At 46.2% G+C, this 22,497-nt stretch overlaps 1 protein-coding gene and 1 long non-coding RNA gene across 2 annotated transcripts; one reads left to right on the top strand and one right to left on the bottom strand.

The window, feature by feature from the left end:
- Nucleotides 1-269: 269 nt before the first annotated feature.
- Nucleotides 270-22,276, bottom strand: mgat1b (alpha-1,3-mannosyl-glycoprotein 2-beta-N-acetylglucosaminyltransferase b). The gene is made up of 3 exons (XM_085149639.1): nucleotides 17,983-22,276; nucleotides 9,489-10,693; nucleotides 270-3,930 (listed from the first exon to the last, which is right to left on the bottom strand). The coding sequence occupies exons 2-3, from the start codon at nucleotides 10,353-10,355 to the stop codon at nucleotides 3,229-3,231; spliced, it is 1,569 nt and encodes a 522-aa protein (XP_085005765.1). The 5' UTR covers nucleotides 10,356-10,693; nucleotides 17,983-22,276; the 3' UTR covers nucleotides 270-3,228.
- On the top strand, nucleotides 11,250-14,204 carry LOC146493932 (uncharacterized). The gene is made up of 3 exons (XR_014872111.1): nucleotides 11,250-12,312; nucleotides 12,368-13,703; nucleotides 13,793-14,204. It is a non-coding gene; the product is annotated as an uncharacterized LOC146493932 (long non-coding RNA).
- Nucleotides 22,277-22,497: the final 221 nt, after the last annotated feature.

The raw sequence follows: 22,497 nt of genomic DNA, 5'->3' as shown, positions 1-22,497 counted from the left end.
CATTTGTAAAGCGCTTTACTCGTCCCTAAGGACCCCAAAGCGCTTTACACATCCAGTCATCCACACATCCACACACTGGTGATGGCAGCTACATTGTAGCCACAGCCACCCTGGGGCGCACTGACAGAGGCGAGGCTGCCGGACACTGGCGCCACCGGGCCCTAAGGCCTTGTTGAAGACAACACCTTGGACCATGTATGCTTGTGAACAGCGCCTTTTAAATCTGAGTATCTGACAGTCCTGCATACAAAGGTTCACAGCGCGTCGGCCACCTCAACTCCATGAATCAACTGAATAACTGAGGAAGCTGAACGAAGATCACAGCTCATTTGGCACAACACACAACAATGCCTGTATTTCTTTATTCTTTAGCTGTGGTCTGGTCACATAGGGTGTAGTGCCCTGTGTGCTTTTCAGTGTGATCTTCATCAGCTATTACGCTCCAACTAAGGACACGCATGGATATGAGAACTGAACATTTCCTTCAATATATGGACAAATATCAAAATAGTGGATTTTATTTGTAATGTAATAAAGTTATAAACACATCAGGCAGTGGTTTTACACATCACCATACAGAAGTGGGTCAATCATGTAGATAATCTCCCAAAGCTAATTACAGTACAGTGATAATCATCTGTAGCTACCTCACACACTTCCTGTTGCAGAAACAAACACTGGTTGCTTTTTCTTCGAAGCTGTTTCAGGGCGATCGTGATGTCAGTGAAATTTGAAGTTAATTTGCAGCTTTACATCCTTCATAAACCTACAGCTCGACACACCTGAAGGGAGCGTGGTGGAAAAATACTGTAACCCTCTGAAATGTAGTGTTTTCAGTAAAGCATGGCTGTGATTCACACTGGAGTGACAGGTGGTCTGCTCAAAGTTTTTCTTTTTAAGATTAGACGTCTGCTTGAGCAGGACTAGAGCTCCATTTTTAAGCCACTAACCATCCCCACAGACTAACCTACGTACGCAGGTATCACTTTCTTCTCAAACTACTCTTTAACATTATTCACACAAGTTCAGAGTTCAACAGGATGACGGGCTCTGCGGAGTCTCGTTGCCTATGTTGGTTTGACAGTGAAGACTTTGTGCACTTACACACCTGCTGTTTGAGTAAATGCTTCTAACAATGGCAGCTCCTCACTAACACGGTTTCTCACCAAAGCTTCGTTCTTTGTGGAAACAATATTTAGTAGATTCAGGTGTACGCTCTTGTTTTATATCTGAAACCTATTATTACTGTTATTAGACTTCAGACCTTCAGACTACATCTGGTTATTTGGCATCCACACCTCTGTATTTGTAGCACTCATGAGTAAAAAATGTTGCCTCGTGACTGAGAGACAGCAAAGCAAGTGCTGCACTGTTGTTAGGCTACGTTCACTCTGCAGGTCTTGATGCTCAATTCTGATTTTTTGATCAAATCTGATTTTTTTGTCTGCTCGTTCACACTACAGATAAAATGTGACAGCAAACGCGCTCTAGTGTGAACGCTCAAAGCGTCATGCGCAAAAGAAGACGTCACACACAACGCGCTCTGTTTAGACCCAGACCAACAGTATGTTTGACTGATGGCCTTAATATAAAGACTTCGGACTTTACGTTTCCCAGTTTTGCTTTAAGTTATAAAGTTATTTACATTTGTCCTAATAATGATCCTTATTGCTGTTTCAGAGCAGCGCTGCTTCTAGCTGCAGATTTCTGTCAGAATCTGCAGATTATACAAATAAAATGTTCACGTTTCTCCAACGTTGTCTTCCAACAGTTTCACTGGATGGAAGCGTTCGCGATGTCTTCTCCGGCGCTGATAAAACGACGGATTTAATGCGACGTGACCATCAAACAGCAGCTTTCTAAAACATCAGATATGTATCAGATTCAGCACCACATACCAAAGTGACCCAGATCAGATTTGAAAATATCAGATTTGTGGCGTTCACACTGTCACACCATGATGGGATAGATGGTCGCAGAGGGTCAAAGAAGTCGGATTTGATGCGCTTTCGCCTGCAGTGTGAACGCAGCTTTAGTCCTCAATCCAACCTACTGTTTTGATCTCTAAACTTTGAAAGTGGCCTGTTTACTACCACAGACTGTATATAAAAGATGCACGTGTTGCCTGCATTCTTTCCAAAGGCCAGCAGGGGGCAGCTGCACAAAAACTTGAAAAGCCTCTTTCTTGATTTAAGGACTCAGTAAAAACCTTCCTGATGATTCTGAGGATAAATCACAGCATGCTTTACTCGTTGGGTTACCTTTTGATTTTCACATGAGCCTGCTTTGGTCCTCAGTTTCTCAGCAAGATCTCCAGCCCAGAAATCAAGGGGAAAGAAGTAAAAACAATTGAAGTTTATTTACTTCAATCGGTTCGTGGTCACAAATCATTTCCCTGCTTTTGTCTCTGCAGTCACATCTGTGAGCTGTAGGAAGGTGGAGGGAAACACAGTCAGATTGACCCCTCACTTGTTCAGCTGATGTTTAAAATGGTCAGCTCGAGGCTTCGGTCCATCTTTTATATACAATCTAACGCGTGACGCCTTCTAGAAGGTTACAGAAGCCAAGAGGTGGATATGAAGGTGTTACATAGGACACTTCTTTCCCCCAGGTGTGGACGGTGATTAGTGTGCTTGCTTTCAGCGCAGAGTCTGACCGATTCTAGCATTTCACAGTTTCTGCTTACTTTTGTCTAGTGTGTGCGAATTGATAATGTTCATAGTAAATGTTTGGGGAGTCATTACAAATGTGTTATCATAGTTTATCCAGCAGAGTGCTTACTCTTTCTGCATCACAGACTAGCCAAAACTAAGACCCACCAAAAACTGCATTGCTCCTGTCAGGCTCCACTGCAGCGTACCATCGCTCACACTGGTGATAACGACATGATTACCAGTAGCTAATCATGTCGTTATGCTGCAAACATCTGAGAGTGATGTCAAGTCTATATTTGGCCAGTTTGTCACAAGAAGAGAGAATACACCAAACAAAATGAGCCCAGAAAGCAAGGCACGCCGACAGCAGCCGTGTAAGGATGGCTTCAGCCAACGTGGGACCGCTCTGAAGTCTGAAGGCCCACACGATCCTCAACGAGTGTCGGTTTGAGAAGCTCCGCCTTCCAGCTCCACGTTTAACCTTGAACTCCTGCGTCCACCGTATTCTTTGGTCTGAGAGGGTGTTCCTCTGATTAAGGCTCTGTCCCCTCTTCAACACCACCGTCCGGGTCTCTCAGCTCCAGCTGGTGTCATACTGCGACCAGCCCTCTGGTGGAGCTAAGAACACCCTTCGACCACGGTACAGGAAGTTGACCACACCTCTATAACCTGTACGAGGAACTCCTGATTTTAAGTCATCCATTACTCCCAGATTTCGAGCAAAGACTTTAAAACTGTCCCTGGTGGAGTACTGCACCCTGTATGGCCCAGGTCCTCTTAAACTGCCCGCTTGTTGCAGATCCTCGATCTTTACCAGCGGGGCGCCATAAACCTCTTTGATAAACTTTTCCTCGTACTTCTCTTTTAGCAAATAAGACAAATCCAGTTTGGTAAAAGGCACAAATTCAGTGTTTAGCTTAATATAACGAAGGTACTGGTCAAAGAACTGACCTAAGCTCACACCTTTCCGGCCAAAGGTGATAGTCCGGGAGATTTCTGGCCGAATGCAGGAGCGGCCGTCGCGCTGCTCCGGCTGACGCATCCAGTCGTCCCAGAAGGCCGATGGCCATTTGGGCTCCAGCTCATCCCACATCTCTTTCAGCAGCATCCAGCCCAGACCAGGGAAGAAGTCTGTCCTGTAGAGGAGATCAGCTTTGGACGAATCCACCAAGGCGTCTCTGCCATTATCGTTCCAGGCAGAAACGCACCACAGCGTTGGGTCAGAACGCAAGATTGGATACAGGGCTCGGAAATACTCGAAGAAGTCCGGTGCGACCTGAAAGAGAGGAGATGAAGAGTAATTCTGCTGCTTCAAACACATAATCACTGCCTCGAGTGTAACGATACAGGTATTTACATATTTATTAGACATTGTTTTACTATCTGTTCTTCTCTGATGGTCACAGACAAGATGCCAAACGTCCTTTGTTCTTCTAGTCTGTTAGCCAACAACTACTGTTCAACCTGAAACCATGTTTGCTCACCACAAAACGAACGGCCTGAAAAGAGTATTCTCGTGTACGACATGTTCTGGCTTTGTGGGTTCATATTTGTGAAAGTAATTCAATTCAATTTTATTTATATGGCGCCAAATCACAACAAAAGTCGGCTCGAGGCGCTTCATAGATACAGAGAAAAACCCAACAATCATGTGAAAGTACTGTAGCATAAACAAGCCAACAGATACAGCAGACAAAGGCTGAAGCAGGCAGCTGAGTCCCATCATTTTCATCCCCAGCGTTACCCTACAAATGCTCTTATTAGTTTGTAGTTTGCATGCAACATGTGACATTTACATTTTCCCTCCATGTTAACTGTTTTTCGGGGGAAAGAACAGAGGAAAAAATCCAGCTGCTGTCAGAGAGCTCTGTGTTTTCCTCCTTCTGCCCTGCTAGAAGTCGAGCTTTTTGCTTTGCCATCTGAGATCATCTTGATGTTCACTTCAGGACTGATTTCTGTGACTTCTTAAATCAGTTGATTTTCATGGTTGCAGTCCTACAACTTTGTGATTGTAATTCTTGCAGAATTTCTCAAGCTTGAATGTCCTACATGAGGTCCTTAATAACTCTACAAAAAACTAAACAAAAACTAAACTGATGAGCGTTCAGTTTATTCCAGATGAAGGATTCTGATCAGTGTTTAGTGGAACGAGGCCACCTGCAGCAAAGGTTTGATTGCTCCGTGACAGACTTGATCCTGGCATGATGCACCATGCCTGTACTGGTCACTTTCGTGATATTCATGCAGTAGAGGCGTGCCTGTCTGTTGGTTGGTGCACACCATGGAGACATTAAGGACACATATGTACAAATGCGTTTCATAGACTTCAGTTCAGCCTTCAGCACCTGATTGGAAAACTGAAGCTGACGAGTCAGCATGCAGAGAGGAGGACTGGTGTAGAGTCAACACTCTGTCTCTGAACGTGGACAAAACAAAGGAGATGACTGTTGACGGAGAGCACAGAGAGATCACTGCCCACTAACATCAATGGATCCTCTGTGGAGGTCATCAAGAGCACCAAATCCTTGGTGTCCACCTGCCGGAGAACCTCTCCTGGTCCCTCAACATGACCATCTCCTTCCATCCATTCTCACCACCTTCTACAGAGAGACTAGCGAGAGCATCCTGAGCAGCTGCATCACTGCCTGGTAAGTGCACCGTATCAGATACCGCACAATGTGATCGTGAGAACAGCCGAGAAGATCACTGGACCCTCTCTTCCCTCCATCACGGACACGTATAACACCCACTGCATCCACAGAGCCACCAGCATGTGGAGGACCCCACACACCCCCCACACACCCCTCACACACACACACCCCTCACACACCCCTCACACACCCCTCACACACACACACCCCTCACACACACACACCCCTCACACACACACACCCCTCACACACCCCTCACACACCCCCCACACACCCCCCCCACACACCCCCCCCCCCCACACACACACACCCCTCACACACCCCTCACACACACACACCCCTCACACACCCCTCACACACCCCTCACACACACACACCCCTCACACACACACACCCCTCACACACACACACCCCTCACACACCCCTCACACACCCCCCACACACCCCCCCCACACACCCCCCCCCCCCACACACACACACCCCTCACACACCCCTCACACACACTCTTCACCTGCTGCCTCCTGGAAAGACAACCAGAGCATCCTGCCCCTCACTGCCAACTGTGGAACAGTTTCTTCCCCCAGACCGTCGGACTCTCGAACACTCAGTGACTGGACTGACCGACGCACACACACACACACACACACACACACACACACACACACACACACACACACACACACACACACACACACACCTTTTGCACAATGCTCAGTCTTTCTGCACAACCCACTGTGGTTGTTGCACTTTCCTGTTGCACTGTTGCGTGTCTGCATCGTTCTGTCTGGTGTTGCACTGGTTTTGTAATTGTTGCACACTTGCACTTCCTGTAGTCCTGTGCTGATTGTTATATACAGCACCTTCATCTTAGAGGAACGCTGTCTCGCCTCACTCTGTGCTGTACCACTGTACATGGTTGAAAGGACAATAAAGCCACTTGACTTGAACTAGAGTAGGGATCAAACACACTGTTATTAATTACCAACTATTAATTTAGAGGACTGGGTAATGAATTTTCCCAAAGGGCTACATGAGAGGAAAACAAACTGTTGTGCAGGGCTGCACCAGTAAGTTAAACTCAGCATTAATAGTTTTATCTCTACTGGTGTTATTGGCAGATATTAGTTAGACAATGAAAATAGTAAAAACACCAACAATTTAATTAATCAATGAATAAACATGGATGGATCCCTTTTTGTCCCATTTCAGCCCCAACCTGAGCATGCAGCTGCGTCCGTGATCTTCCAGTCCCACCTTAATCTCCAACTCTTTCCCTCTCCCACGTACAAAGATCAGTGACTGGGCTGCCTCAGACATCACATGCTTGTTATGTAAATAGTTTCCTGCCCCACAAAACAACTAAAGCAGATTTTAATGGGGGGAGTCAAACAAGGGTCTCTGCTTTGAGCCTGGGACCCCAGCATCAGTCATATTCACCTCTGAGGTCTATGATTAAACAGACACAACAACACTAAAATCTGAACGATACCCGCCGCACATACAGTGTGTAGTGATCCAGTGGTGTTACACCAAGTGTAAAAGATCCATCCACTTAAACTCTTTATTCTTAAAGACAAAGCACAGACTCCACGACCTGAAACATGAAAAGAGCAAACTGGTAGATACCAGCTACATAAGTAAAGCCAGATTTGTCCCCGGGGCTCAGTTTCTCCAGAGCTGCTGGTTGAAATTACTTTATACTGCTGTAACTGCAGAACCTCAACTTTTCTGTGTCACACGAAGCTTTTGACTTCAGAACGGATTTGTACTTTAAAGCGTTCAATTCTCAAGAAAGAAGTTCTTAACAGGCCTTACGATAAATACCACCTGAAATGGACAACAGCACGTACCACGACATACTACACAGTGTCGTGATTTATTTAACTAAAACTGAACCAAAATGCAAAAACAATGTGTGAAAAGCTGAGAACACTGCACGGATCAACAGCATGCACAGAGCTGGTAACTGTAGAACAGTCTTTCTATGGTAGTTTCATTTTTACCGGAGAGACGCAGAATATCAACCAAAAATGACATCAAATGAGTTGCATGGCATTGAGTGAAATAAGCATTTGATCCCAGCAAACATGACTTGACACTTGAGGGAGAATCCCTCGTTGGCACCACAGCGGTAAGACGTTCCTCGTAGTTGGTCGTTTGCACACGTCTCAGGAGAGATTTTAGATCACTCTGCTACACAGAAACTCTCTGAATCATTTAAGTGCGGTCATACTTAGACCACTGTGTGCTTATGGACAACAAAGTCAATTAGGCACAAGTGGCACCAGTAAACATGTAAAGGAACAACATTAGAAATAGGATATACCAAGTTGTTTCCCACCTGAGGTTCTGAGTAGTCGTGTAAATATAACCCTCGAGGTCGAGATGTAAACTGTACACAGTAGATGCTCTATAAGCTGCTCAGAAGTGCACAAGGATGAAACGCTTTTATCTGTCACATTTAAATCAATATGGGTTTTGGGCTGCGACCACGGTTATAGCTAGCATCATTCACTGTGGTGACCCCTAATAAAGGGACTAGCCAAAAGAGGACGACAAGTCTACTGAAGTCTTTGCTGCTAAAATGATGCAATGACAGCAAAATAACACTCATCGTCTCCAAAAGTTGATTCTGTTCATCTGGACGTAGCGTTTGTGGGAGAAACGTTTCATCATCAGGTGACGTCTTCAGTCTCAGCTGCAGGTTTCAATCTTATAAACAGGACATTTGCACAGTGACTGAAACCAGCCCACTGAAGGAACAATGGGCTGGGAGGTCAGTTCCTTAATCGTAATTATGCAAATTCTCATGACCATTGATCAACAACCACTGATCAATGTCCATGAGTCCCATCCACAGAGAGTTGGTGAATGGCTGCAATCACAGCATTGTAAGATGGTGACAGATGGACCCTTAGGCCCCTCCTCCATTCAGAGATGGTCTTTCCCTCCTTGACTCCGCCCTCAAACCAGCGTTCCTCCCTGTCCAGGATGTTACATCCTCATCATTGAAAGAGTGTCCACTGGCCTGTAGGTGTAAACAGACAGCAGAGTCCAGGCCTGACGAGGTGGCTCTTCTGTGTTGTGCCATCCGCTTGCCAGGACTCTGCAGTCTATTTACACCTACAGGCCAGTGGCTGTTGATCAAAGAGAGTTTGCATAATTAAGATTAAGAAACTGAACGGCAATAGGTCTGTGAAGGTTCTCAGTCATCCAGGTCATCGTAGTCTAAGGAGCTTGCAAAGAAAAGCGTCTGGACTTCTTTAAGTTGCTTGAAGACGTTTCACCTTCATCCGAGAAGCTTCTTCAGTTCTCAGGTCAAATGGTGGAGAGTCCCAGATTTAAACCTAGTGGGAGTTTCCCCCCACAGAGGGACAAAAGGACCCCTGATGATCCTCTAAGAGATAAGATAGACAGATAGCTGTCCATCTGCATCTTAAGGATAAAGGTCAAAGGTCACTCTCTCAGGATGCCAACATTCACATTTTGGACAGAGAGGACAGATGGTTTGAAAGAGGAGTGAAAGAAGCATCTCTGTCCACTGTGAGCGACCATCTTTGAACAGAGGCGGTGGTTTACGACACCAACTCTCTGCCATCTATAATCCAGTTTTGAGTTCCCTCCCAGACGCCTTAACGCCCACTCACATCCTGGGCCATCTGACCTCAGGAAATCACATGATAGGGTGGGGCCAGGTTTCACAATGAGCTCACCTGAAACTCTGGCTGATTGGGACCCACACCCAGTTTCACACCTTGGCTCAGGCGATTAGAGGATCATCAGGGGGTCCTTTTGTCCCTCTGTGGGGGGAAACTCCCACTAGGTTTAAATCTGGGACTCTCCACCATTTGACCTTAGAACTGAAGAAGCTTCTCGGATGAAGGTGAAACGTCTTCAAGCAACTTAAAGAAGTCCAGACGCTTTTCTTTCCAAGCTCCTTTGATTAAGGAACTGACCTCCAGCCCATTGTTCCTTCACTGGGCTGGTTTCAGTCATTATGCAAATGTCCTGTTGATAAGGTTGAAACCTGCAGTCAGCTGAGACTGAAGAAGTCACCTGATGATGACGAAACATCCAGATGAACAGAATCAACTTCTGGAGATTTACTTACCTGGATGACTGAGCATGCATCAAAACACTCATCAACACCATGACAGTAATGTGGATGTCTGAGAGCACTCACCTCCAAGTCATCCTCCACAATGACCACAGTCGACTGCGAGAATGTGTGAAATACTTGGTTGAGTGCCCAGCGGTAATGTCGGGCGATTTTGTAGTACCCCTGGAACTTCCTGTGCTCTGGCCGGACTCTGATGTCCGACAGGTCTGGTTGGCTTATGTGCGTAACTTTTTCTCCGTATGAGCCAATCACACGAGCCGTCTCAGCATGGCCGCAGTCTTGGCTGACGATGATTGGATACAGTTCTTGAGAAGGGCGGTACTGTATGAGTTTGTCAAGACTCCGCTTTACTGTCACTCTGTCACAGGCAATAACCAGAATGGGAATGACGACTTGTGGACCAGAAACAGAAGCTGTTACTTTATCGTCCTCAGCAACCGCTTCCTTTCCATCAGTGGTCTGATGCCGCTCTATGTTGGAGCCTGCAGCTACTGTAGCAACAGACCTCTGTGTGTGTTTTATTTCACCTTGGTCCCCGACATACACATCATTTATGAGAGGAACTGGATTATTCTGCTGCTGGTCAACAATCAGATTTACTTCTTTGATATTATCAGTTTGCTTCTTCCCAATCTCCTTCTGCCGAGCCCACACTGCCCTGTGACTTTCAATTTGCTTTAATAGCTTTTTCTGGGTGTCAAGTTGAATTTCAACCTCCTCGGCCAGTCGGATGACCTCCCCAGCAAGGTTAACTTGACCTCCTTTACCTCTGACCATGCCCCACTCCTCCTTTCCTCCTGGTTCAGCTCCGCCGCCTTCTCCTAGGTGGCCCATGGGAGGGCGACCCCAAAGGTAAAGTAGAAGCAAAGCATTCCAGGCGACAAACAGGAAAGCACCGCATAGTATAAAAGAGCTTTTCTTGCGAACCATGGCCCAATAACACTAGAAAAGGGGTGGGGTTGATAAGGAACAAGCGGTACCAGTATGAATCCTACAGACCAAGGTGACTATTTTGGATGTGCAGGGAGTTAATATCCCACCACTCTGTACTTATTTCATTCTGTCCTTCAGTCAGGAGGGTGTCTGCTATAAGAATGTCTAATTTCAAAGGAATTTATATGATGTTACTGTGGAATACATGCAGTCTATGAAATCCCATAAGGTCAGGTCAGCAAGCTTGCAGCTGCAGGTGAAAGTGGACAAAAGGAGAAGACAGGTCACTTTGGGTGGAGGGAGTGCAACTCCTTGACTGTTATCCTTCCACCATCCTGAAAAAAGAGAAGGGAAACATTCAGCTTGGTGACTGTAGGTCATTTGGGAATTTCATAAGTGTACTGTATATGTGTCTCCTCTGTAAAACAAAAGCAGTTAGACTGTCAGTTAAACCCACAACAAGATCAATTCCTCGTCCAGCGGAAGAGTCAACGAGGGCATGCAGAGGGTCACTGCTGAGGATACAGGAAGATGGTGGGAAATAGGGCTGGGCCATATCATATCGTTCAGGGTAACACCGGTATAACGTTAGGCAATGATAAGAAAATGAAATATCACAATAGAATATGGGTAAAACTGGCATGTGCAGTGCCTTTGCTTTCATACGCACATGGAGGAAAAAGCATGGCGGCGATGGAGAATGAGAAGAGTGAAAGTGGATCTTTGAATGAAACAGATGAACCAGAACTGGTTTGTAAAAATGCTGCAGCTTCACTGGTGTGGAACTGGTTTAGCTTTCGTCCCTCAGATACACACCAAAGCACTATTTTTGGTAGAGCATGCAAGCGGGCAGTCGTTATTAGAGAACCGATTTTATGTGCACGGCGCTCAAAAAGTGTTTCAGTACGACTTTGCTAAGCTACGAAGCCGCACCACTTGATGGCTTGTCGGAGCATTACGGCATCGTAGGCGGAGCCTCGCGGAGTGATACGTACTGTGCTTCAACATAATGTTACCGTATTGTGTGTGTATAACCTCTTTTTAAGTGTTGTGGATGTTAAACATGGTTATGCTGAGGATATGTCGGCCAGTTTCCACTGGAAATGCCTTTTGGTTAAACTGTCAGCAAAGAATTTACATTTGCACTGTTAAATTTTTATATAACTTTAATGCAGATAAAAACAGCTGCTTGTTTCAGTGAAAATACATTGATGGGTTTTTCGCACTAATAAAGTTGTGGAGTTGTAAAGTATTTTGTCTCCTGTCAATTATATCATCAGTTATATCGTTATGGCAAATTTTCAAATATATATCGTGATAAATATTTTTGGAAATATTGACCTGCCCTAATGGGAAAAAACCCTTCAAAACAAGCTCTTCTTTTAGATTCTTGCAATATGAGGAAAGGACACAATCATGTAGTTTTAAGGTGACTTAAATCAGAAAACCTTAGACTACTCAGTTTGCAGAGGTGTGAGGGATCTTCCAGGAATGGTGATGCTATTTTCCGTAGACTTCACTAGTCAGTAGGCAGTGATTTCATGCCTGTTGATCTCTAACCTGGAACACAGCTTGCTCCAGGGAAGATGAGGGTTGCAGCACGTTATCATGGTGATATACCCCGGTAAGAACTGATAGTAAAGGCCTCTGGCGGGACAGAGGTCACACCGAGGTTCTGGCTGATGTTTTAGGGGCTGTCAACATGTGAAACTGACCGGTACACAACTTCAACTGGACACAAACAAACAGTATTCATAAATTAAAGACATCTAAAACTAAATGTCCAGTCCAATAAACCTGAATGTTGACAAGCTTTCTCTGTTGTTATTTCAAAGTAACAGAGGGATAAATTTAGTAAGTGAGCGAGCGGATGAAGGTCACTTCTTAGCATTAGAAACACCTAAACCAATTAGCACTGACAAACATAAGCCTGTGCTCTGACAGGATGACGCCAGTCCTCTAAGGTAGCAGAGAGGTGGGTGGGTAAAGGTGCTACCCATTACTGTCAGTTTACCCCACAGCCAAACAAGTTAAAGTGTAGTGTCATGCCTGCAGAGTGAGAAGTGGTTATGGTCAGTGGCCATGTGCACTCTGTCAACAGATCCAAACTTACCACAGTACAACACAACAGACTCTTCTGTTCACTTTATATTATACTGGATGATTCCCCCTTTAGTGAGAAATATTGATTTTCAAGATGAAAAAAAAACTATAGTTACTGAAGACCAGTTTCTTAAACTGTCATTTATTGTTTGACTCTTTATGATTGAACCGTTGTAATATTTTCTAACAGGCAAAAAGCAGGAGGCCCCGTAGAGGTTGGGTGTATTATGTGTGTCAAGCAGCAACCAAGGGCAGGGACCCTGGAGGATACCTGGCTACCGAGGCTGGAAATGGGGACGTCACCCGTCTGATGAGGAAGGAGCCTGAGCTAGTGCGTGACATTGAGAGGTACTTCAATTCAAGTCGAGTTTACTTCAATGCACAGCTTAGGCCCTGGAACCAGTCTCCAGAAGCAGGGCTGAACTCGGCCCCAGCATGGACTTGCCCTTGGTGAGAAGCAGCAAGCTGGGGTGGGTATCCTGGCATCCCCTCGGCTTGATGCCTGTACATTGGGGTTTTTCCCAGAGAACGAAAAGGTTTGTTCCCTGTGCCTCTGGATCAGGGAACGGGTCTTGACTGTCGTCTGCACTTATGCGCCAAACAACAGTTCAGAGTACTCGGGCTTCTTGGAGTCCTGTCTTTGGGATCAGGTGGCAGGGGGAGTATGCTGGACAGACCTGGTGCCCCAAAATGTATAGTGAGGGTACACTGGGAACACCTAACAGAGGTACCGGTGTACAACTCTCACTTCTAGCTTCAACAATATTCACAGTGAGACTGGGGACATCGAGTCCAAATGGACTGAGGCTGCTGCACTGAACTGTGGCTGCAAGGTGGTTGGTGCTTGTCGTGGTAGTAACCCCCGAACCAGCTGCTGGACACTGGAGGTGAAAGGAGGCATCAGGCTGAAAAAGGACTCCTATTGAGCTTGATTAGCCTTTGGGACATTGGAGGCAGCCGATGGGTACTGACTGTCACGGACCTGGGTCTGAAGGACCCACGGTCTGTGAATAAGCATGGACATGTGTATTTTTGGTGCTTCTGTCCTCTGTTTCCTTATGTTTGTGTGTAGGTGGGTGTGGCAGAGCACCTGTTCTTCAGCCCTGGTGGGCGTGGCAGTCAGGAGCCTGGCCACACCTGAGGAGAAGCGCACACACCTGAAGTCGATCAAGCCTCGTCGGGGAGCTATTTAACAGTTTGGCTGAGCGCTCCTCGACGCTGGATTGTTGCGTAAGACTCCAGGTCAGTGTCTTGACTAAGGTTTAAATCAGTGTGTGCATACCTGCAAGAGCGTGTTTCTTGACGGCTGCCTCTGGTATTCTTTCCCCCAGGAGGAGCGTGGAAACAGGAGGGCAGCGAGCACGGGGATTGCGAAAACATGGGAGCGGAGAGCACCAAGACACCGATTTTGGGAGAAGACACTGCACGGGAGTCAAGGGAGCACACGGGGATTTATTGTTATTTCTCCTACACTGTAAATAAACGCACCATTGCGGTGAGTCCTGCGTTTTGGGTCCTATCTTCCCCACACCTCCATGGTCTGCCCCGCGGACCGTGACACTGGCAGACCAAGCCACACAATGGCTGAAACAAAAATTCAGGTGGGAGTTTGGTGAAGCCAAGGAAAAACAACTTTGGAAAGCGGTGCTCTACCGACAATGTGTACAGCGCGGGTGAAGTGCTGCTGACTTCAACTGATGATATTGTCGGGGGTTGGAATACTCGGAGGACCTCCTTAATCCCACTGAGACGTTGTGGCGGGGCGTGGCCTGCGGTGCCGTGCAGAGGAGGCGGACGCACCTGCACGGCATCCGCAATTACGCCCCGCCGAATTAAATATTGTACTGGGTCCTGTGGTTGGCGTTGTTGTTGTGGTAATGTTGAGCGGGCAGTGGGAGAGCTGCAGCTCTGTGTGCGTTGTAAGTATTAATAAACAGTATCAAAATGCCACTGGGTCTGCCGTGTATGTTTACAGTGGTGCCGAAACCCAGGACGGGAGGCACGGCAGATCCAGGAGTGGGCCAGCAGAGGGAGGAGCTGGCGCGAATGGTGGCCGAGCTGGCGGCCACGCAGCAGGAGCAGGCGGCGCAGGAGGGAAGAGCTGCAGGACCAGACTGAACGCCACCTGCAGAGGATGGAGTATCTGGCGGCCCTGAACCGGTCCTGCCCGACACCTCACACCACAACCCCTGAGTCCTTGTGTTTTTAACTTGGCGGACGTGATTAAGGATGCCGTGCAGGTGCATCCGCTCTCCCTGCACGGCACCGCAGGCCACGCCCCACCACAGACGTCTTCCGTAGGATTAAGACGTCTCAGTGGGTTAGGGAAGCAGAGTCTGGGGATGATCTAAGCATTACTGGGGGTGAGGTCACTGAGGCAGTTAAACAACACCATGGTGGCATGGCCCCTGGGGTGGATGAGGTTCACCCTGAGGTCCTCATGGCTCTGGATGTTGTAAGGTTTTGGTTGACATGTCTTTGCAATGTTGCGTTGAGATCTGGGGTGGTACCTCTGGATTGGCAGACCGGGGTAGTGGTTCCCATCTTCAAGAAGGGGGACCTGAGGGTGTGCTCCAACTATGATGGGGATCACGCTCATTAGCCTCCCCGGAGAAGTCTATGACAGGATGCTTCATCAGGAACTCAATGGGGATGTTGCGAACAACACTAGAAGCCAACTTCAAGCCAATAGCACAAGTAACCATCAAATGCTTTGTCCTGTCAAATCCTAGGCCTGAACCCTCTCAGTGAGATAACTGACAAGACTGGCTACGGATACCGACTACGGAATGCAGCTTCCAGTTTGGATTCAGGAGACAGACACTATCTCTACTTTTAAGATTAGGCTTAAAACCTTCCTTTTTGCTAAAGCATATAGTTAGGGCTGGACCAGGTGACCCTGAATCCTCCCTTAGTTATGCTGCAATAGATGTAGGCTGCCGGGGGATTCCCATGATGCATTGAGTTTTTCCTTTCCAGTCACCTTTCTCACTCACTATGTATTAACAGACCTCTCTGTATTGAATCGTATCTGTTATTAATCTCTGTCTCTCTTCCACAGCATGTCTTTATCCTGTCTTCCTTCTCTCACCCCAACCAATCACAGCAGATGGCCCCGCCCCTCCCTGAGCCTGGTTCTGCTGGAGGTTTCTTCCTGTTAAAAGGGAGTTTTTCCTTCCCACTGTCACCAAAGTGCTTGCTCATAGGGGGTCATATGATTGTTGGGCTTTTCTCTGTATCTATGAAGCGCCTTGAGGCGACATTTGTTGTGATTTGGCGCTATATAAATAAAATTGAATTGAATTGAATTGAATTGAATTGAATTGAATTGAATTGGAATGGAGCAAGCCACCATCATCAGCCACCTCGTCTACATGGATGACATCAAGATGTATGCCAGGAGTGAATGATCACTGATCCACACCACCAGGATCTACCAGCAATGACATCCGAATGTCATTCAGACTGGAGAAGACGGTAACAAAGAGAGGGAAGGTAGTCAGAAGTAAGGGGACCGCCCTACCAGAAGGCAACATTGCAGACGTTGAGGACAGCGAGTGAATCCCACAGGCAGAGAGTAAGGCAAGTCCTGAGGAGTCAGCTGAATGGGAAGGACAAGATCTGGGCTATCAACACCTACGCCCTGCCCATGATCAGGTACCGCTGCTGGGATAATATCCTGGCCAAAGGAGGAGATAGAAGCTACTGACATCAAGACAAGAAAGCTCCTCCTCCATACAGGGTTTCACCCCAAGTCCAGAACCCTGAGACAGTGTGCTAGGCGGAGGAAGGAGGCCGGGAACTAGTGAGTGTCAGAAACATGGAAACCCCTGGAGGTCCCGAGGTCAAAATGGGAGACGCCCCCTAGGGTGGTCGAGAATGACTGAGCTAAGATCCTGTGGGACTTCCAGATACAGACGGAAAAACTGGTGGTGGCTAACCAACCAGAAATGGTAGCAGTGGACAAGCAGAGTAAGACGGCTATAGTGATAGATGTCAGCTACGTGGCATATAAAAACATGACAGAATGCAGTGACGGCCCTCTGTAGAGCTTAAAATACTCTCACAATATTTGGGGATTATACTTCACAGTACTGTAGGTTTTTGCACTACAATGTAAAGCACCTTGAGGCGCTTGGTCTGCTATGTATGGCAACTTTAATTGGAAAAAGATGAATGTTAGATTATATTGTAGTGACAATAAAATGAGAGGTGTAATATCAAACTGTGCAAAGAATACTTGATGTAAAACATGTTCTGGAAATATATAAACTATTCATGCAAATCTCTCATGAAATTGGAAAATGAGTGTATTAATTGACTAATGTAAACTTCTCTCATGTTTCACTTATCTTATTTCCTTCAGTAACATTTATATTTATTTCATTTCAGTTTAGTTTTGCTTTAACTGTATAAAGCAATACAATAATTTTCAAACATGCACAGCAACCCTAACGTTTTATGACCGAGGCACGCGTGAGAACACAACAGCTGGAGACAGCTGGATCAAGATTAAAAGTGGATTTTGGCTGCCAGCTAGTTAGTACTAATTCTCTTTCAAACTGCATTTTAATCTCTTAAATTTTAACATTGTACAGCAATATATGTTAGTTGTGATTATCTGTAACAGTGATTAAGCCATTGTTAAATACATTTGTGTTTATAGCTTTTAAAAATTGTCCATCTGCCTGGGACTAGAGCTGAAAACCAGCCTGTAATGGTGCAGACTGGTTCTAATATAGTGCTTTTCTACTACACTCGAGCAGCCAAAGTACTTTATACAACGGTCCTTATTCACCTATTCACACAAGCACTTTCTATTTTATATTTTTACAAACATTCATACTTCATCAGAGAGCAACTTCGGGTTCAGTATCTTGCCCGGGACATTTGACATGCAGACTGAAGACTAGAGCCGCCCGGGACTGAACCACCAGTCTTCTTGGATGAGTGACGAAACATTTCTCCTAAGTCCAGATGGACAAAATGCATTTTTGGGGATTTGAACATGCATCAAGACATGTCTCTGCCTCATTCTTGCAATACTGTCAAGATCCTGTGTATGAAAACAGTTTGCTAAGGAAAACTCGATCAAAGACACCCACCTATATCCAAAACAAACCAATTTAGAGTTCAGTGCTGTGTGGACTTGAGAATGGGGTTAAAGGTAAGTCTCTCTAACTCTTCACCATTGCAATCTGAAGCTTTCAATCATGTACTAGGTACTTTTAACAGCACTGTGACATTAGATAGCTGTGAGTGTTTCTGATTCCTATAATAATGATCGCTGTAAGTTTACCTATGCTAAATATTCATGAGACTACTTCTCTCTCTGTGTTTAATATATCAAGCAGCTTGATTATTTGCAAAAGACAGCTTATTAAAGAAAGGGTCAACAGTCCCGGACAGTGTCAGACATCATCAGCTCAACTGTAATTAAAAAAGCCTCAAATTTGAGAGAACAGACACAAACTGGTCAGAGAGACGAAGCCCAGCAAGTTAAACTCACTGCCAACTGTACCTGGTGTCGTGGTCCAGTCATGCAGGGCTTTAAGCCGACCAGAGGAGCCGAGCAGAGAAGAAACTGTTGCTCCTGTCACAAAGTGTACCAGCTGAAAGTCTCGGTGAATCCCCTCCTCCCTCCGCCAGCCGACGTGGAGCTGACTGGTAGGATGACAGAGAGCAGCCTGCGGCACGAACCTACTGAAGTGACGGACCGGGCTAACCGGTGTTCGGCTCACATGATTCCCGTGAACTGGGGGCTGGCAGGGAAGGACTGGGAGGGCAGCCGACGCCTCTTAGTTTGCCAACACTACAAACTTGTTGTTCTGCTTTCAGCTGACTCGTCCACTCCGCACACAGCAGCCGTCTGTGTCGCTGAACTGTTCGCTTCATATGCCCAGCGTCGCTGAAGCCGAGTTCAAGCACAGGACACGGTGTGTGTTAAATGCAGCAGGGCCGTGCCCAGTGTCTGTCCCCTCCACAGCGGTCTCTGAGCATCACACACATACCGATCATCCTCACGGCCAGCTAACCAGTTCACTTGCGCTGACGTGCTGCTAGCAAGCCGGCTAACGCCAAATAGCCACAATGACAGCTTTTTAGCTGAACAGCCGCCCCAGGCAACGACAGGATGCAGCGGCAGGATCCAGGGTCACTCACCTCTCTCATGCCGTGCTGGCCCGCTAAATGAGGCTTGCATTTCCAAATGAACTGAGGCTCATCGCATGCAGCGCTAACCGGCTAGCTAGCGAGCTAGCTGACGTTAGCTAGTCGAGCCCCTCTTATTTCTTATGGTGTGACATTAAGCAGCACATTTCTGAGTGGGTTCACAGAGGCCCCAGTATCACTTTCTGCACCTTATCCGCCTCCTGTTCCGTCATCTCCCCGGCCTCGTTCCCGTATCCAGCGCCAGCAGCTGTCTATGTTAGCCGGCTACAGTGTCTGCTCCGCGGCAGGGGGCAGACTGCTAGCGGTCTGAGCTCCACGGAGAAACTTTGCAGAGGGAAGCGCTTCTCTGTGTGCCTGCAGCAGGGGCTTCACTTACTCCACAGACCACTACCTCCCATGTGTGTTGGTGGCATTTTTCTTTTGATTGCACAAAACTACACTTCCGGATTGTCGACTGGCTTAGAACCGAGTTGACCCGAACCGAGCCGAAGTCTAATCCCTGACAAAGTCACATCTTTCCAGCTCACAAAACCACTTTTCTCTGATCCCGTCTTCACTTGTTGCCGCAGGTTTTCTTAGACACTCCACAGAGGTCGGACCTGCTGCTGTGTAGGCTTCAATGTGTTAATAATAATGAAATTCAGTTGTGTTACATCCAACGTCTGCGTGGTTAGAAGGGAAAGGTTAGGATAGTCGTTAGTTAAATAAATTCACAACCTGAGCAAATGTTACAAGATATACTTAAAACATGAAACTTAAAAGATGATCACACACAAACACAGGGGCATCACCTTAAAGATAAAATACTAGTTGTTTGTAAGTCATCCAGCCATGGTTTGTTTTTCCAGCTGTACCTCTGTTATACACAAACTAAAATCGTTTCCTCTAAGTCTTCTGGCAGGCCTCCTCTCTCCTGAAGATGTATTTTAGAAGTGGAGGCCTGACATACTGTCACAGTAAATCATTGCACGGTTTTTCTTACAGTTTTTGTGTTTTTATGTATTCGTGTTTTTAATATGGATGGTTTAGTGGCATTTTCTGGGCACACAAATTAAGAGAAAGGAGAAAAGCTTTATCACTCCAGGAGAATGGTTCACCTCCACAGACACAAACACACAAGTCTTGCGCTATCAGAAGGTTTTTCTGTAATTCTGTAAAGGGTGTAGTGACATCCAGGCAGTGGTGACGGGACTGTCACTATAGTACATCTGTCCAACGGGACATAGCACAGCTGTAAGGTTGTACTGCCCTAATGTGGACCCACACTGTCAGCGGTCCAGGAACTGGCTCGTTCAGTAGTCTGGTGTTCCTCATGCTTGTGTGAGTCTTTACATTTGTTTACGACACTGATAGTCAGCAGGTAATGAGCTAAAGTTACAAAGCAGGTGGATGACTTTAACTCATGTCAGTAACTTTGAAGCTGTTTACTAGATCGGAGAGCTGAACGTAGGCCATCACATGGTAGTTACCGTGTAGCCTTCAAATCCACAACAAGACTGGGTTTATGCAAGATGTCGGAGACTTACCCAGTTTATGTACTGGCAGCGGTGTTCATCCAGGAAGTCATGGACCTCCAGTCACCGTCTTGACTTCTCTTTGGCTAACAGCTGTTTCCTTTTATTATTAACTTCCACAGACTGCAGTTATTCCCAGTACTCCAACTCCAAAGCTAAATCATCACAACTGCACCGAACTGTAACCAAACGTAACCCTAAAGCTTTGAAGCTAAAACACAGTTTGAATAAATGTGACAAAAAGTTTCCTCACTTCAGTGGTTAAACAAGATAACCAAATACTCAACAGCATGTATGCAGGAGAGCATATTTCTCCTGTTTTGGCTTCCCTTCATTGGCTTCCTGTTAAATCCAGAATTGAATTCAAAATCCTGCTCCTCACATACAAGGTCTTAAATAATCAGGCCCCATCTTATCTTAATGACCTTGTAGTACCATATCACCCTATTAGAGCACTTCGCTCCCGCTCTGCAGGCCTACTTGTTGTTCCTAGAGTATTTAAAAGTAGAATGGGAGGGAGAGCCTTCAGTTTTCAGGCCCCTCTTCTGTGGAACCAGCTTCCAGTTTGGATTCAGGAGACAGACACTATCTCTACTTTTAAGATTAGGCTTCAAACTTTCCTTTTTGCTAAAGCATATAGTTAGGGCTGGACCAGGTGACCCTGAATCCTCCCTTAGTTATGCTGCAATAGATGTAGGCTGCCGGGGGATTCCCATGATGCATTGAGTTTTTCCTTTCCAGTCACCTTTCTCACTCACTATGTATTAACAGACCTCTCTGTATTGAATCATATCTGTTATTAATCTCTGTCTCTCTTCCACAGCATGTCTTTATCCTGTCTTCCTTCTCTCACCCCAACCGGTCGCAGCAGATGGCCGCCCCTCCCTGAGCCTGGTTCTGCCGGAGGTTTCTTCCTGTTAAAAGGGAGTTTTTCCTTCCCACTGTCGCCAAAGTGCTTGCTCATAGGGGGTCATATGATTGTTGGGCTTTTCTCTGTATCTATGAAGCGCCTTGAGGCGACATTTGTTGTGATTTGGCGCTATATAAATAAAATTGAATTGAATTGAATTGAATGTGTTTGGAACGAGGACTGTGGCATAATCTCGAGGTTCTTTCTTCATTCCTAGGAAAGCTGATACTTTCCAGCTAAAATTAAGGCTCGCTGCTCGGCACAATCACAAATGTGATGTACATCTGAGTGTGCGCAGCCTGTCCCAGCTTGGAAAGGTCTTCCTACACTCACTCAGGGTGTTTGGCTGAGCACTTCTTAAGATCGGTGCAACCTGCTCATGAATAGGTAGAATCCCTGGGAGTGTTTTTACTTTCTTTGCTTATGTGATCTAATTAAGGGTGTACTGCTGGGGGCGCAGAGAGGTTCTGAGGAGCTGAGGCAGTTTTCAGACTTTGGGTAAAAGCTGTTTTCAGGCAAACTGTCACAACTACTGCCCGCCTGCATGACAGACAAACAGGGAACGTCTGCAGCCACACAAAAGCACCATAACTAGGATTTAACCTGTGGAAAACATGGCTGTGAAATATGGGCAGTTCTTGACGACCCCGATGAAACATGTTGGTGAAGTAATACAGCTGATCTTTATACCAAGTGTTGCTTGAGCTTTGAACTCAGGCCGCTCCTGTCCATGCTCTTTGGGAGACGGTGAAGCTGTGCAGGAGAACCTTCATTCTGTCATTAGATACGAGTGCTGTGGAGTGGCTGTAGATCAGGTGCAGAGCAGGTCAGCCACTAACCAGAAGGTCGGTGGTTCGATGCCAAATATCCTTGGGCAAGATACTAACCCCATGTTTGCCTACTGGTGGTGGTCAGAGGGCCCGGTGGCGCCAGTGTCCGGCAGCCTCGCCTCTGTCAGTGCGCCCCAGGGTGGCTGTGGCTACATGTAGCTGCCATCACCAGTGTGTGAATGTGTGTGTGAATGTAGTGTAAAGTGCTTTGGGGTCCTATACAAATACAGGCCATTTACCATTTGCTGACTTGATTCCTGCTGTTTATAGCAAAGTAACAGGATGAGTTTCTGCATGAACACTCAAAGTTAGCTTTCTACATTTAGTCTCTAATCGATGTATTTAAAAAAAAATGAATTTCAATGATATATTTATTTCTATCAATAGATTAACTGCTGTTTTAGTTCGCATGCCAGTTATTTAGCCTCCTAAATTATGATATACCCAAAAAGTGCTTTCCCACAGCAGTATTCAGATTTGAAATGCATTCATGGTAAAACAACGAAAATGAAAGCTTGATCATAAAAATTATTTTAAACAGAGTTTTTAAAAGGCCAGAATAGACAGTATTTTTGGAATAAGAGCAACAGATCAAATACAGATGCTTCCAC

This window comes from Neolamprologus multifasciatus, chromosome 22, assembly GCF_963576455.1.
Source record: "Neolamprologus multifasciatus chromosome 22, fNeoMul1.2, whole genome shotgun sequence".
Classification (NCBI taxonomy): Eukaryota; Metazoa; Chordata; class Actinopteri; order Cichliformes; family Cichlidae; genus Neolamprologus; species Neolamprologus multifasciatus.
The sequence above is the reverse complement of the archived record's forward strand: the minus strand, read 5'-3'. Positions and strand labels throughout refer to the sequence as shown.